This window comes from Rhododendron vialii, chromosome 3a (assembly GCF_030253575.1).
Source record: "Rhododendron vialii isolate Sample 1 chromosome 3a, ASM3025357v1".
NCBI lineage: Eukaryota > Viridiplantae > Streptophyta > Magnoliopsida > Ericales > Ericaceae > Rhododendron > Rhododendron vialii.
This window is the reverse complement of record NC_080559.1, coordinates 23,893,717-23,910,184: the sequence shown is the minus strand read 5'-3', so window position 1 is coordinate 23,910,184 and position 16,468 is coordinate 23,893,717. Positions and strand designations below refer to the sequence as shown.

The following is a 16,468-nucleotide window of genomic DNA, read 5'->3' as shown; positions in this document are numbered from 1 at the left end:
TGGATTGCTTTATGCTGGTTGCCAAATCTTTTTCTTTTTTTTGACCTGAAAAGAGAAGATATTATCCTTCTAATGAGCCATACGGCGTCTATAGATTTCCATCCGAATACAGAGATAAAGAAACACAATCAAGTCCCAAAACAATATACAAAGAATACCGAAAGACGAAGCTAATGTCTAGCACCTATGTATGAGCCAACACTATTCTTCACACCGTCAACACGCGCAACATGGATCGGTATACGTGGAACTAGTACCCAAACACCAATCGCATCAAGATGACAGAGCTCTATATCAAAGACAACATTAAAAATTGATGGAAATCAGAATCGACGGAAAATCAGTCACTTGTTGATCCACCAACCACAGCCACCGGATTTGGGAAAACCAGACCGGTACAAACCCCGGGCTGGGGAAACCAGCCGGGATAGAAACCGGACTAAATGTCTAGACAATACATCCGGACAAAAAAAAACCAAAAATCCTAACCTAACCTCAACTTTATTATCTCACCGCGGGCCTCAAATTACCACATCTGGGAAGCCAACGAAGAGACGGAACCAAACCAAGCACACCCACCACTGGCCGGAGACCCAATTGCCGCTTAGCAGCTTAGCAACACTTGAACCGCACCAAGAACAGAGCCAAGAAAACCCCACGGAGAGGAGAGGGGAAGAGGAGGGGAGAGGGGAAGAGGAGGACCCGGGGGGAGTAGGAGGCGGCAGCCTTCTCCCCCTGAGAGCACAGATCTGTTTTCTTCTCTAGGGTTAAGAGAGAGAGAGAGAGAGAGAGAGAGAGAGAGAGAGAGAAGGGCATGCTGGTTGCCAAATCTGAGTATACATCTTTGGTTCTGTCCTATTTACCCGTGTTTCACTGTTGTGTTCGTTTATTGCCATGCCCGTCCCGTTGATGTAGCAGCAGGTGGCATGGCTTTTCCCCCCAACCCAAATCAAACAAATTGCTATCAAAATTGAACTTCACAGAGCAAAAGAGATGGATCTGCAGGCATGAAATTGCCATAACTACATAAAACCCAATGTCGGTCATGGGATTAAGAAGATAACCAGAATACTACAACCAAGTAGACAATTGAACAAGTGAAGGTGGCCCTCACGTACACAACAATTTTGAACACCACAGCTACCATGAAAACACCAAACATTTTCACAGACAGAAAACCATAAATACCATCTCCATCCATCCAAAAAAACCTACTTAAGTCTCAATCTCCAATCACCCCTTACAACATGGCAAGAATGGAGACCATGATCGTCACCTCTTTCCTCCTGCTCACTTATTCCTTCCAAGCAATATCTGCCGATGAGACCAAGTCCCTGCCAAAACAGCTGGGCAGAGCGTAGACGTCGTGATGGAAGGAATGGTCTATTGCCAGGGCTGCCAGCACTACAGAACATGGTCTAAGCTGAGCCAATCCCAGCTGCTAAAGTCAGTGTTATCTGCAAAGATTACAGAAAGCGTGTCAGCTATTACAAAGCATTCGAAACAGATGCAAATGCATATTTATATCCACAATTGATAGGTTTCAAGATGGGCCACTACTTGTTGGACCTTCCCCTCACTTCCTGCCATGTGAAACTACTTACATCGCCTCTAGAAAGCAGCAACCTCCTCACCAATGTGAACTATGGACTCAATGGTTTGCCACTCCATTACGAGGGCAAGAAACTGATTAGGAGGAATTACGAGGCCATGGTTTATTCGGCAAGTCCCCTGGCATTCTGCCCAGCTCACTGCATTCCCACGACTCACCCATTAAACTTCATTTTCCGTTATCCTTTACTCATGATTCGTTGTTATTGTCATTTTCATTTGTTTTTCTTGTTAGTTTCCCATTCACTGCTCATTTAACAATTCTTAAATGTATCAGGACCTACTTTGTTATATTTCTTCAATGAAAACATTCTGCAGTCTAAACAGTAACACAGCAATTTTAATTTTCTCAATGATTTTGTTTCATCAGATGAGATTAGTTGTGTTTCTCTTAGTGGGGGCACACAAGAGACCTAAACTGAGTGAGTATTTCCTATCCATTATCCTAAGTATCTGATATCTGTTTCTTTAATCAGGTCGTGTTTTTGTTTTATGTTGTCCTACTTATAGTAATATGTGGCACAAGAACACTTGAAAGGCACAAACAACCAAAAACGTCATATTTCTAAAAATTGAAGTTCAACCTGTCAAAGCAGAGCAAAATGCCGTGTTGAATACTGCATATCACTTCCAGAAAATTCAAAACAGGTACTTACCAAAAATAAAAAATTCCAAACAGGAACAGCAGCTAGCCAGTTTACCTTGCACTAGAAGTCTAACGGCATTCCAAACATCTTGTTAATGTCGTCCATGGCTTCCTTCGTGCACACAGTTGGCTCGAACAAATCACTTACATTTTTTGCAGTTGAGCTTGGCCGTGAATGCCCGTGTTGATATTCCAAGTCATCGTCAGGTAGTATTACAAACCCACCACAATTATTCTTACTACTTGGAGCTTTGTCCTTTTTCCTTCTATTAGTCCTAACAAAATCTATTGGCTTCCCAAACATGCCATTTATATCATCCATAGCCTCCTTCAGGTTAACAGTGGGCTCCACTAGGCCATGGTGGCATACATTTTCCACCTGTGGCTCATCTGAAATGGTGGCCCCCACAAATCTACGAACTACTGTATCCTCTCTAAATCTTGCATGTGGTGCTCTCTCTGAATCTAGCCCAATGGAACATTCTGACGGTATTTCCTTTGGACGTGGAAATACAAATGCATTAACTTCTGGAGAATTTTTCTCTGAATGATCTTTCACGGTCATCCTATCCTCCACTTCATAGCCTTCTTCGTCATCGTCTATATATATTTGAAATGGTTCTTGTACAAAACCCTTATCTCCATTTTGGTTTGAAGATCCAGCCTCACTCAAGTTTTCATCAACAAATACCTCAAATCCTTTGTCCAATCTCTGACCAGCTTTAGGACGACTTCCATGTGATTTCCTATTAACAAATTCTTGCTCCATAGGTTCTCGAAACATGTTGTTAATCATATTCAAGGCTTCTTTTGTGTTTATTGTGGGTTCCACCAGACCATGATGGCGTGCATCTTCCGCTTCAGACTTCCCAACAATGGCAGTATCTACAAATCTTCTTACGACAACTGTATCTTCACTGGAAAACTTCTTGGGTACATCTGATTCTGCTCCTATATCTCCACAGATATTCTCATTGGTTCGTTTAGAATCATTACACGTGGGAGGAATGCTCCCAATACGGAGAATCCCCTTGGTCGCCCTTTCCTGCCTCTGCACAGCATTCAACTGTGGTTAGCATTTACCTAATGAAGGAGCCTCAGAGACAATGAGAAAACCCTTACTATGCAAAATAAGAAGAAAGATAACCTGTATTTTCTTTTTCTTGTGTCGCTCCATGCGATGAAGGAACTGCTCGTATGATTTTTGCAACTCGTCTATTGGCTCTGCAAGGCTATTCAAGGACTCAAAGATGAAATAAACCCCAATACAGAGGAGATGTCAATTAGGTATAACTGAACCAGTTAGTTTATAAGTTGTACAAATCCTGTTAGCTCCTACATAAATAATTCACCAAGTTCAGTGTGAAATCAACCATCCACATAAAGTCCAAACCTTGACAGCCCCTTTGGCATCATAGGTGAGAAAAGAAAAGAAAGGGGTGTCATCTCCCTTATTAGTGAGAAAAGAAAAGAAAGGGGTGTCATCTCCCTTATTAGTGAGAAAAGAAAAGAAAGGAGTGTGATTTCTTACCATCTCATTTGGATGGACAAAATATAGGTGAGAAAAGAAAAGAAGGTGTCATGTGTACGTTTACCAATATACCCTCTCCTTTTAATCCAGCCCTAACGTGAAAGAGATCTCAACGTGAAATTGCAGTTCCATTACCATAACCTCACAGTACTCTCCGTCACTCAATCTCTCTCTCCAGCCCCGAAGTATAGTTGCAGATCCCCCAAACCAAACCCTCATGGAGACAATCTGATCTATCATCAGCAAAAGCAGTCTTACTTGGAGCCCTAGCAAAAGCGCGCGCACACACTCTCTCTCTCTCTCTCTCTCTCTCTCTCTCTCTGGGTTGCAGGGCGATGGTGGTTTGAGGACAGAAGTGGTGGTGCGGCAGTGGCGAGGGGAGCAGCGTACGGGGTAAGATTGGAAACATCTCTCTTTCTCACGGAATCTCGCCTATGTTACATGGATCCTTCATTTTGGCTCCAGTACCCGTGTTCATGTGTCTGACACTCGTATCCTTTTGGACACTCGGATCCTCTAATTGTTAAGATACTTACAGAAAAGGAATATCAAATTAGCTAAAAAAGCGATATTTCGAGTATTTCACATAGACATGAAATAGGAAAATAGTAGAAACATAATTTTCTAAACCCTTTCTTGTTCAAATACATTTCTAAACAGAGTTTACGGTACATAATCTGACAAAAGTATATGCAATATATAATACAAACAAGAGTTCAGGACGTGTCTCCGTACCTGTACCCAAGTTGGGTACACATATCCACATATCCTAAGATTTAAATTTAGGAAGGTCGGACGCTTGGACTTGCACCCGCACCCGAGTCCATGTAACATAGAATCTTGCCATTATTGGTGAGAAACGAAATAGGGGTTTGAAGGGGTTCTGCTCTCTCACCTTCTTGTCCAGCCAACCGTGCAAGAGAGAGCTCTCTCCCTCAGTTTCTTTTCTTTTCTTTTCTTTTCTCTCGAAGTTGCTCCTTCCAAACGAGCTGTGAGTGACATGGGTAGATGGTTGAAGATAGCACTGTGTTTTTTGTTAATTTGTAATACCTTTACTTTTACATTATTGCGACATTAATTGGGCATGGAAAGTAAGTGTACAAGAGACACGTGAAAGGACCTTCATATCAAAATCAATTTTTCCAACAAAGTACCAAAAATTGACAAAGAATCTGTTTGATTTAAGACTATTGACAATTTGACACCAAAGGAAGCAATTACATGCAAGAGTAAGCCAACTACGTGTAAAAGATTTTGCATATATCTTCTACAACAACTTTACCCCAAACTCGACTAGGCTTAGAACATCAACATAAAATCACCAGAGATGTCCTGTATTAAATAAAATCTAAGCAATCTAATACGCTTTTAATACTCTCCCGGGGATTACCACAAGAACTGTGGAGCACGCATTTCCTAGCAATAGCTAGAAATTAATACTATTGTTTGAGCACAGTATAGAAAAGAATGGAGAAAAAGAAACTTGTTACAAGTAATTTCAACATCGAAAGACAGGCCATTGTTGGCAGGCTGACTGCACTCTATTTCATATGTCGTGATATGCTGATACTTTGTTACGTGTGTATTTTGTATTTATACAAAGGTATCTTGTTCCTTCAAATGGTTATAGAGCCAGCTATTATGGTCACAATAAACCAGGAAAGGAAAAGGTTGCTTACTTCTGCACCCCTAAATGGTATATCTTATCAGCATCCTCAAACTTCTTCACCTTCTCGTAATAAAGAGCATAGGCTTGATAAAACAGTGCCTTCTTCATCCCAATACGATTCGTTTCCATTGTCCTTAATACTGCTCTTGGATCACCCACAAAATCCATCTAAAAATTAATCAACGACAAATAATGAGATTGTTCCTCAAATCCACAAAAACCCAAGTAATGCAAAAAGCTCCTTTTCTTTTCTTTTCCTTCCTATGTCCCGAGTCCTAGTATTGCAAAACACTCGGGCATTGTATTAGTTGAGAGTTGACAGAAGTTTTCCCCTTGCTGGTACCAAAATAAAAGAAATTTTTGCTTTCGAAAGCAAGATAACTAGGTATGAGTTGCTGTCAAAAACTTTGATTCAAAAGTCAACAGAAACCTAACTCATCTATAGCTTTTCCACTATTTTCACAACAACCCCACATAATATACATTACTAATAAACACAAAGAAATACATCAAACCAAGAACGACCCACGATGATAACCGACAAAAAAAAAAACCAGGAACAAGTGATGGGTAAGTTACCAATTGCAACCAAATGCGAAGGTAGCGCAAGTCATTCGTGTAGCGGCGATCGGTTTCAAAGGTCTGGGCGCACTTCTGGAGGAACCGAGGGAGCTTTTCTCTGAGAAGGTGAGGAGGGAGAGACTCCCTCATCCTCCGGACCCCTCTACACCCACAACCGATACGCACATTATACATACAAATTCAGATGACAGGATATTGAAGGAGAAAAATAAAGATGGGTTTTCATTTCTGATAAGGAAAAATAGAGATGGGTTTGTTTGGATTCTGCTTACCTGAGCCATGGAAGAAGAGGGTCTTTGCCTGTGTAGGTCTTGATGTCTGATATCAATGAAGAGAAGAGATCGTTGTGAAGAGAAGTGGCACTGTTGGACATGGGTTTGATTGAGAGAGAGAGAGAGAGAGAGAGAGTTGAGAATGAGTGTGGTTGAGTTGTGGTGGCGAAAACTGAGACCTAATTTGAATTTGCGGTGGCGGTGTTCTGTCTTTGGGATTGCAATTTGTGTCCGAGATTAGGACCCTGATGATGAATGGATTAGTTCCTATGAGAATTGCTATGGGTACTACACATTTGTACCGAAAGCGTACAACATGCTGAGGTGGAAGGGGGGCCCACCCAAAATTTTTAAAAAAACTCAAACAAAACCCGGGAAATTAGAGAGAGAAAACGGGACCCAGACTTTTTCCAAAATCTTACTGAAAACCCATCCCAAACTCTATTGGCGCCAACAAATCCCCCAAAGCGCCATTAACGGCGATCGGCGCTTCAAAGGTCGAGCAAAAAATTGGCGTGTGCCTGGCAAACATACAATCTCATTCATTTTGACAAGTCATTAAGGTCCTCAACCAAGCTATACAAACAATGTCCGCAACCACACATAATCCAGATTCTCCATTGAATGCTTCACAGAGGCTGAGATTTGCTTGATCATCTCTGTCGTTTGAGTAACAAACTGTTATTTGCCGTCGAAATAAGCTTTGTTCCGATGAAGCCACAAACCCCACAAAATAAAATACCCTTCACAATATGATAGTTCATCTGGTGCTGCTAGCACCCAATCAAGAAAACAATCTAAGAAAGTACTTGGCTGGATGAGTGGATGAGCCCAAAATCCAGAGCCAAGTCCGACACAGCCCAAACTCCACAGTCCACGGGAGAACTCACAATTGAAACAAAAGTTCTCTAAAGTTTCCACCTCCGTCACGCATAGCGGACATTGATCAGCAGCCAGAATCCCCTTCACCTCAAAGCTTGATTCAGAGGAAGGATTCTCCCGAAACATACACCAGTTATCATCGTTGGGGTCCTATAAAGTTGAGATAAAAAAAAATGGACCGTCTAAACAAGAAAATTTTATGGTCGAAACCCAAATCAAGACAAAAAATTGAGAGAGTTCGAATTTTACAGAGCAAAAAAATTTGAGATGTAGGGTTTTCATTATAAGATCAAACCCACCACCATCTCCTCCCCCTCCACAGCCGCAACTTTCCACTCCGGCTCGCCGCGTTCTCCTCCTTACACAGCACATCGACTCTCCCAAAAACAGCCTCCAACCTCTCCTCAACTAGTAGCCCCCCTTTCGCATCCCAAACCTCATGAGAGAGAGAGACAAACGCACCAATTTTGTCCTCGACCCTGGAGGCGCCGGTCGCCGTTAATGGCAATTTGGGGATATGTCGTCGTCGACAAATGTCAATGGAGTTTGGGGTGGGTTTTCAGAGTCAGTATTTGGAAAAAGACGTGTTCCTTTTCTCTCTCTTAACTTTCCGGATTTTGTTCTGAGTTCATTTTGAAATTGAGTTCTGCTACCGGTACAGATTTTTGTGCACAGATTTCGTTGTGGGGCCCACCACGGGTCCCACACAAATTATCCAAGCCGTTCATTAAATGTAAAACATTTTTTCAAGGGTCCCTGTAAAAAATAAGCTCAATCTAATACCTATAGGTGCTTCATCCAACCATCTAACTTTTCATTCAGATTTTCGGATAATGAAAAGTTATACGATTGGATCGAGTATCTATAGGTATCAGATTGAGATGGCTAAATTCTGAAGTGATTTTGGGTGTTTTGTTAACGCCTCAAATGATATCGAACGAAGCTCATTTTTTACAGAGACCTTAAACGATATATTTTGAACAAAATGAGCGGCTCCGATCATCTTTGTGCGACCCGAGAAGGGAGAAAACGGCTGTTGTGCACAGCTTGTTGTGCACGAAACATTTCTGTAGGAATTCTCCGTTCATATTGGGCCACGTGGTAATATAATTATTTTTGGATGGTACGTGGCAGGAGTAATATAAAGGTTTTTTTTTTAATATAATGATATAAGCAGGAAGCTATGGTATACAGGGTATATTGTATGTGTAAATTATGACAATTTGTGTTTTTATTATGCCAATTTTTGGTTTTCTAATGTATATTTATGATTCTAGTTATGACTCGTACTTTAAAATGTACCTGTTGAACATGTCATTAGCAGGTTACCCATAGTTAAAAAATATTGTTATTATGTAACCATAATTATTCGTACCGAAATCCATACTACTTGTACCCTAACTAAATATATGCGTACAATATCAAATTAAATAATGCTACCCACAAATGTTATAACAACATCATAAATTGGCATTATCTTACCACAATGAGTCGTACCAAATTTTTTTTGACTTGTATGATATTCCATAACAAAATCAAAATATGTCGTACTTGTAAAGACCTGATATTTTTTAATATATTATAATAATTTCCAAAACAAAAAAATAATATTTTGCTCATTATTTTATTTAATGCGAAAATTTATTCATGTCATCACGCCAATTTTATTTTCGTAATTGATTGTGCGCACACGTATCTAACGAGTAATTTTCTTAGTGTGTGCATGAGTGGCACTGGATCATTTTTTTTCCCAACCAAAACCAATACTCCATCACCCTCTCCCTCTGCTAGATTCGGCAGCCCCACTCCCCCGCCATGCCTCCTGTCCAATCCAACAACTTCAACACTCCACCTCCCACTCCACTTTTCTTTTTCTTGTTCCTATTATATACATATACATACACTTATACATAACTCACTCACACATACACGAGACAGAGAGAAAGACAGCCATCTCCACCACCTTCGGCCAATCCCCTCCCCACCACCGGACTCCACCATAACCACCGCCCCACCTCTCCGCCACCTCCATTTTCCGTAGACCACCGAGCACCAACCGGGCCACTACCTCTATCGCCACCCGAGCATCACCACCGTAGTCCATCTCTTCACCACCGGAATCCAACCGGCCACCATCACCATCTCCATCTCCAGCCGTACATCACCAGCGGGAACTCCTTCTCCTCCTCTCCGTGGTAACCGGACGCCACCCATGCTAACCACCACCTTCGGCCTGCACCTCCTCCGTACTCCCTCCGTCCCTCCTCTCCTCACCGCCCGACACCTCCTCCGTCCAGCCGCGAACCACCACCTCCCTCGGCTCCTCCTTCTCCGTAGCAGCCACCACCCCCACCAGCCGGGTCACCATCACCCCATAGCTCCGCCGCCACGTACCGAACTCCGTCGCCGCTCCAAACCTCTCCGTAAATCGTTTCGCCGACACGAGGTAGTCCGAACTCGCCTCCCTAAATATGAATTGTATTCCGTATTGATTGTTTCGTGTTTCGGTATGATAATAACTAAACCCGACGTCGCCGGCCGAGTTCGGGCCGGAAACCACTTTGTTCGAACACTGTCCTGTTTTGTTTAAAAAAAAAAGAAAAGAAAAGAAAAGAAAGAAAGGCAGTCGCTGGAAATATTGAAATGTTTTAGAAAAATTACAGTTTGGTCCCTCAAGTTGTTTAGCTTATAAATCTAACTCTAGTGTATTGGAATCTATTAATATAAGTCCCAACATTAATTAGTTTCGAGGCGATCCTAGTTTGGTTGTAAATGCGAATTTTTCTAATACCGTCAACACCCCGAGATGATTAAGAGTAAACGTGGATTTTAGCTTGGAATAATAAAAGAGAAAATAAAAGGAATAACGTAATTTGTTTAAATCGCATGATTAGTGTTATCGCACGGTTAAATAATTTTAGCATGTAAGTGTGTTTAGTTGGATCATTGAATTGCATGATTAAATTGAACGTATGATAAATTAATACGTGTTTAGCTTTATCGCATGATTTGTTATTATCGCGAATTTAATTGCTGGTAGCCTGTGAGCATGTTTTGAAAAATGTTACACTGTGAAATGTTATTGTACTGTTAGATTGGACAAATAAGTTCATGGGTTGGTTGCGATGTGCGGATTTAACATATTAGACGTGAAAGTAAGTTTAAAGGAAAATGGATAATATGAGAGGCTGTGATTGTGATTCCGGACAAGAAATTTGGGGATTAAATTGTTGGAGGTTGATTGATGGTGATTTGTTGAAAGTGTTGATTTACGAACCCTGGGTATGGCATGGTGGTGGTCAGCTCTCGGATGCTGGGACGGGACATAAGGGTGGCATTGTGCTTGTGTCACAACCCGGGCTAGACGGCGCTTGGGCGTTGCCGGTGAAGTTCAACCCGGGCTAGACGGCGCCGGGCTAGACGGCGCTTAAGCGTTGCCGGTGAAGTTCAACCCGGGCTAGACGGCGCTTAAGCGTTGCCGGTGAAGTTTCATCCGAACTTATGGTTGCGGATGGGATACCCAAGTACATAACTTAGGTATCTTTCATCCGGATCTGGAAAAGGGGAGTCGGGCCACACCAGTGTTTGTGCCAGAGGTTATGAGTAGGAACGGATCTGTGGATAAGATCCGAGATTTCACATAGGTTAAAGGATAGTAATGAAAGAAAAGTTGATTGTTCTTTTTTTATGTTATTTTTAATGCATGACAGTTATATTCCTATTGCTTGTAAGTTATGGGTTCGGGTGGGTTTTGGCTACTGAGCGTCATCGCTCACGGTACTATGTTGCCCTGGTAACTCGAACGCCAGGTACCGAAGATGGAACAGAAGTGTCGTACGATTCGATCGAGTTAAATCCTAATGAGGAAGAAGCTGAAAATCTTGGTTTCCGTGCGCATAGTCGCTCTGATTAATTTAACTCGACTTTATTTTGGAAGTTTCTAAGTTTATTCAGAAATTGTAATATGTTGATTTATTCAAAACGATTGTAATATAATGACATATACTTTTGAACTAGTGATGTAGTAAATTTATAAATTTATTTTGTGAAAATAATCTTTTAAATATTTTATTAATGTCGCCGAATTTTCGGGGCGTTACAGTACTAGAATCAACAATTGTTATACCCAAGTTAAAAATATTTGTAAAATGCCACAAATTTTATAAAATAACCACAATTGTTACGACAACACCTAAAATTGTCATTTTCTTAACACATCGTGCCGTATCAAAAGAAAACATATTTAAATACCACAAATTATATAACAAATCACAATTGTTATGACAATATCATAAATTGACGTTTTTTTACCACAATGTGTCATACCAAAGGAAATTAATTAAAATATTTCGTAATAACACATGTCTAAAATAACACAAATTCAGTATTATAACCAAATTTGTTATGACAACACCAAAAATTGACGTTTTCATACCCACAACGTATCGTATAAAAAAATTCAATCGGAATGTTCAATTAATTATAGTTATAGTCAGCAAAATATCATACCACAAATTCAGTAATATAGCCAAATTTGTTATGACAATACTATAAATTGACGTTTTCATACCCATAACGTGTCGTATAAAAAAAATTCAATCGGAATATTCAGTTAACGATAGTTATAATCAGCAAAATATCATACCACAAATTCAGTAATATAACCAAATTTGTTATGACCACACCATAAATTGACATTTTCATACCCACAACGTGTCGTATAAAAAAATTCAATCGGAATGTTCAGTTAACGATAATTATAATCAGCAAAATACCATACAACAAATTCAATAATATAACCAAATTTGTTATGATAACACCATAAATTGACGCTTTCATACCCACAATGTGTCGTATAAAAAAATTCAATCGGAATGTTCTATTAACGATAGTTATAATCAGCAAAATACCATACCACAAATTTAGTAATATAACCAAATTTGTTATAAAAACACCATAAATTGACGTTTTCATACCTACAACGTGTTGTATAAAAAAAATTCAATCGAAATATTCAGTTAACGATAGTTATAATAAAAAAAATACCATAACACAAATTTAGTAAAATAACCAAAGTTGTTATTACAACACCATAAATTAGCATTTTCATACCAACAACATGTTGTATAAAAAAATTCAATCGGAATGTTCAGTAAACGATAGTTATAATCTCAAAATACCATACCACTAATTATTTTCAATTCCCGCCACATTATTTTTTCAAAACTTTAAAATTTCCACCATATTATCTCAATTTTCGATTCCCTCCACACTATTTTTTCAAATTCTTATTTGTCCCTACACAATACCTCAATAATTTAAATTAAAAATGAAGTTCTCGCTGAAAATTTTCATCCAAGAAATTCACCAAAAAATAAACACTATACCCAAATTTTCAAATACAACTATAATTTCCTCTCAAAATATTAGTCAAAATTAAATTCTTTCTCTACAAAATTTAATTCAAAAAATCAAAATTTCTTCAATTTTTCATGGAAAAATGAGAGGTCACTAAAACAAATAATTACCCAACTGTCTCAAAATACTGATATTCAGGGCGGTGCACTTAACAATTGGCACTATATATTTGACAGGTGGATGGGTGCCAAACCTTCACCCTATGCATACAAATCCAAATTTAATGGTTGTCCTTGGAATTAGGTCGTGGAAGTACAATCTAAATAATTTTGTAAATTTATTGTCATTGTACTTTCTTTTTAAAAAAATTATTATAGTCGACATACTGATTTACACCAATGACATAGGCTATAATATGATCTACAAGTGCAGGTCAACCACTAAGACGGATGCATTTGAGGTCATTGTCTTCTCAAATTTTCAGCCTGGAAATAGGGCCCCTGCGTACAAGAAAGTATTATATAATTAATAGCCTTTAGAATTTCAAATTCTCAATTATGTACCACAGTGATAAGATGTTAGAGTTTGAACATTTATCTAAAATATCAGAGGTTCAAGTCTTGCACCCTTCATTCCTATATATATATATATATATATATATATATATATATATATATATATATATATATATATGTAAAGAATGTTGTTTTTGGTTAAATTACATAGTTAATCCTTGTAGTTTCATACTTCGACAAATATAGTCTTTCAATTTCAATACAACATTAAAATCTAATAATGCACCATCTGAGCCCCATGTAAGGTGTGTGTGTTTTTTTTTTTTATCAAAATCGTCTATCTTTTACATAATATCAATTAGGTCATTCGTACCAAGAATGAAGTTGATGGCTTATAGCTAGACACTTAATTAGATGAAAAATATCATTCTATTATTAAATTTGCATGTCGATGATGGAGCTTCCTAAATCAGATCGATGCAAAATTTTACATAGGTGACTTAATCAACAAACATAAAATATTCTACAGAATTGATCGTCATTATTGTGTCATGGTCGCATAGCTACCTTATATTCAAGGGAAAATTTTATGAATGGTCCCTCTAGTTTGCATGAATTTTTATTTTCGTCCCTCTAGTATCAATTGTGTTACTTTTAGTCCTATAATTTGCATTATGTCTCAATTTCGTCCCTCTCGCTTACGGCGTTAATGAAACAAACGGAATTGGAGGACAAAATTGTCATTTCTCCTCACAGAGGGACTAAATTGAGATCTCATGCAAACTAGAGGGACTATTTCTATAATTTTATTTTTTAGTTTTGTTTTTGTAAATAAATTTAAAATACATCATATATAATATATTTCTCATCTCATTTTATATTGAATAATAAAAAATATGTTGAAATTTTGTAAAGTTTTTATTATATACATCACAAAAAATTTGAAAAAATTTGAAAAACAACCCTTATGTTAATTGTCTTGGTCTTGTATTTTTTTTTTTCAATTGAATTTTCACTATCGTTATTTTTTTTGTCACATAATTAAAAAGAAAAAGTTGTTCAGTAGTATTTAGAAATCTTGTAATTGTGTTTAATTAAGCAATGAAATACTATTAAATATTAAGAGATCAAATACATTAAAATATGGGTATAAGTGTATTTATTTTGGGACTTACTCATAAGATCACTCATATAACAAATAAACACGGATTTTAAACATTTTTTTTATTGGGTGAAAAAATAAGAAGATTATAAGAACATGATACAAAGACATTAGCTAAGGGGTTTATTTATGCATTTTCTAATATTTTTGTAATGTGTAATGAAATATAAAATTTTCAATATAGTTTGATTACCCAATAAAAAATAATTCAGTTGTCAAATACATTACTTATGGTCTTTTTTATTTTATTTGCAAAAAACGAAAGTAAAATGTAAAATTTTAAAAATAATCCCTCTGGTTTGCATAAAATTTCAATTTGGTCCCTCTATGAGAGAAAATGACAATTTTGCCATTCAATTCCGTTTGTTTCATGGACGGCGTCAAGAAGAAGGACGAAATTGAGATGGAATGAAAATTATAGGGTTAAAATTGATACAATTAATAGTAAAGGGACGAAAATGAGAACTCGTGCAAACTAGAGGGACCATTTTTAAAAATTTCCCTATATTCAACTACAACAGAGGACTATGTTTCATATCAAATATAAATTGAATGTACAATTCAAATGTCGTTAGTGAGTGTATTTTTAGAATGATCGATCTTGACTGTTAGGATGTCAATTTATACGATATTCAGCATTGTCACCAAAATTGAAAATTATCGGATATCGACAACTACGTAATTGAAAGACTTTTAATGTATCCAGATGCATATTAATGTCTAATAATGCAACAACTGAGCCCCATGTAAGCCCTTTTTTTTTCGATCGAACCTGTCTATCTTTTACAGAATATGAATTAGTTAAATGTACCAAGAATGAAGTTCATCGCTTATCGTTAGACCATTAATCGGATGAAAATATTCTTTTTTTATCGAATTAGGGAGCAGATGAAGAGGCTTTTCTAAACCTGATAATTCTCAAAAAAATTCGTGGAAGATTTAATCAACAAAGAAAACGCAATCAACGGTTTCAATCGTCATTATTGTGTCTCATTTAATACATCTCGAAGTTATTGAGAACATCAGGTGTGCTCTCTCTTGCAGTCTCTCGGTATGTATCTTTTTTTTCCCACGTTCTATATGGATGTAGCAGCTAGGTATAATAAAATAAGGCAGTATCTCTTGGAGAATATGCCGATTTAAAGGCTCCTATTGCCAACTTATGTTTGAGTCGTTGGATTAAACGGTTTTTTTCTTTTCACAATTGGAGTAAACCTAGCCCCCTCTCTCCACGTTCATACTATGATTTTGAAAAACCCCAACAGTCCCACGTTCTCTCTCTTTCTCTCTCTCTCTCTCTCTCTCTTCATAACCTGATATTGCAGAGGTCCGAAGGTCACTCCTCACTAATAACATCGGATAGGCACTCTATAAACAACCGCAACCGGCACCACTAGCACCATCGTAAACCACCGCAAACAACTATCGTTGCCACAATCGGTAAAAAGCCGTGTATCAATTCATCTTGAAAATTTTGAGTGTCTATATGTTGGGATTTTCTACTGTCATTGTGCAAATATTCTTGTTAGGGGTCTTAACGGTGCATGGCATAATCATAACAAAATTTAGTATCATTCTAGCCATGAAATTGTTGCTCATAGAAAATGTAATGGTTGTTCTATGTTTGGTTCTATTATTGCATTGAATGTCTTTGTAAGAATGCCTCATACAATTAAAATTCAATTATATAGCCCTCTTAGTTCAGTGGGGAAAGCAGAGAACTTAGGAAGTGAACATGGTTGGTTTTACTCTTTAATGCGGGAAAAACTATCGTAATCGATATCCATTCTCTGATTCAAAAAACTATAGAAACGACTATAAGAAAAAAACTGTACCTGATATTAAAACTATTGTTCTTTTGATGTACATGATTGTCAATTTAACCTCACATTAAAAGACGTTAGTGATATATTGGGAGTATGATCCAACGGCTGTGACATTGACATACGAGGATCTTTTGAAAGAATGGAGAGTTTGCATGAAAGTGTTGGAGTGGTCAATGGGGTAATTCCTTTGGATGGATTAAGAAAGTATCTCGAAGACGAAAAGACCGTTGATGCTGGAGATGAGTTCAAGCGAAAATTTGCTTTATATGCATTAGGTGCACTTTTATGCCCAACCACGAAGGTATCTCTGAATGTTTTTTCCCTTCATTTCATGAAGGATGTTGAAATCATGAAGAATTGCAATTAGGGGAACTTAACATTGCACTCCCTAGTCTGTGGCATCAACATTTACCA

General features: G+C 37.9%; 2 protein-coding genes across 2 annotated transcripts; one reads left to right on the top strand and one right to left on the bottom strand.

Moving 5' to 3' along the window:
- The first annotated feature begins 186 nt into the window (after nt 1-186).
- On the top strand, nt 187-2,051 carry LOC131321242 (proline-rich protein 3). Its single transcript, XM_058352245.1, is given in 3 exon segments — nt 187-238; nt 1,347-1,418; nt 1,421-2,051. Coding segments are annotated over 3 exon segments (573 nt in total). The 3' UTR covers nt 1,870-2,051.
- Nucleotides 1,001-6,547, bottom strand: LOC131320580 (uncharacterized). The gene is made up of 6 exons (XM_058351316.1): nt 6,312-6,547; nt 6,037-6,181; nt 5,468-5,625; nt 3,405-3,489; nt 2,313-3,308; nt 1,001-1,457 (listed from the first exon to the last, which is right to left on the bottom strand). The coding sequence occupies exons 1-5, from the start codon at nt 6,410-6,412 to the stop codon at nt 2,319-2,321; spliced, it is 1,479 nt and encodes a 492-aa protein (XP_058207299.1). The 5' UTR covers nt 6,413-6,547; the 3' UTR covers nt 1,001-1,457; nt 2,313-2,318.
- Nucleotides 6,548-16,468: the final 9,921 nt, after the last annotated feature.

Bases quoted from the DNA above. Each gene is read 5' to 3' on its own strand.
- LOC131320580 (XM_058351316.1), bottom strand. From the start codon at position 6,412: ATGTCCAACAGTGCCACTTCTCTTCACAACGATCTCTTCTCTTCATTG. The intron at 5,626-6,036 runs GTAACTTACCCA...ATTAATTTTTAG, and splicing joins TTCGCATTTGGTTGCAATTG to ATGGATTTTGTGGGTGATCC. The intron at 3,309-3,404 runs GTTATCTTTCTT...AATGCTGTGCAG, and splicing joins ACAAGAAAAAGAAAATACAG to AGGCAGGAAAGGGCGACCAA.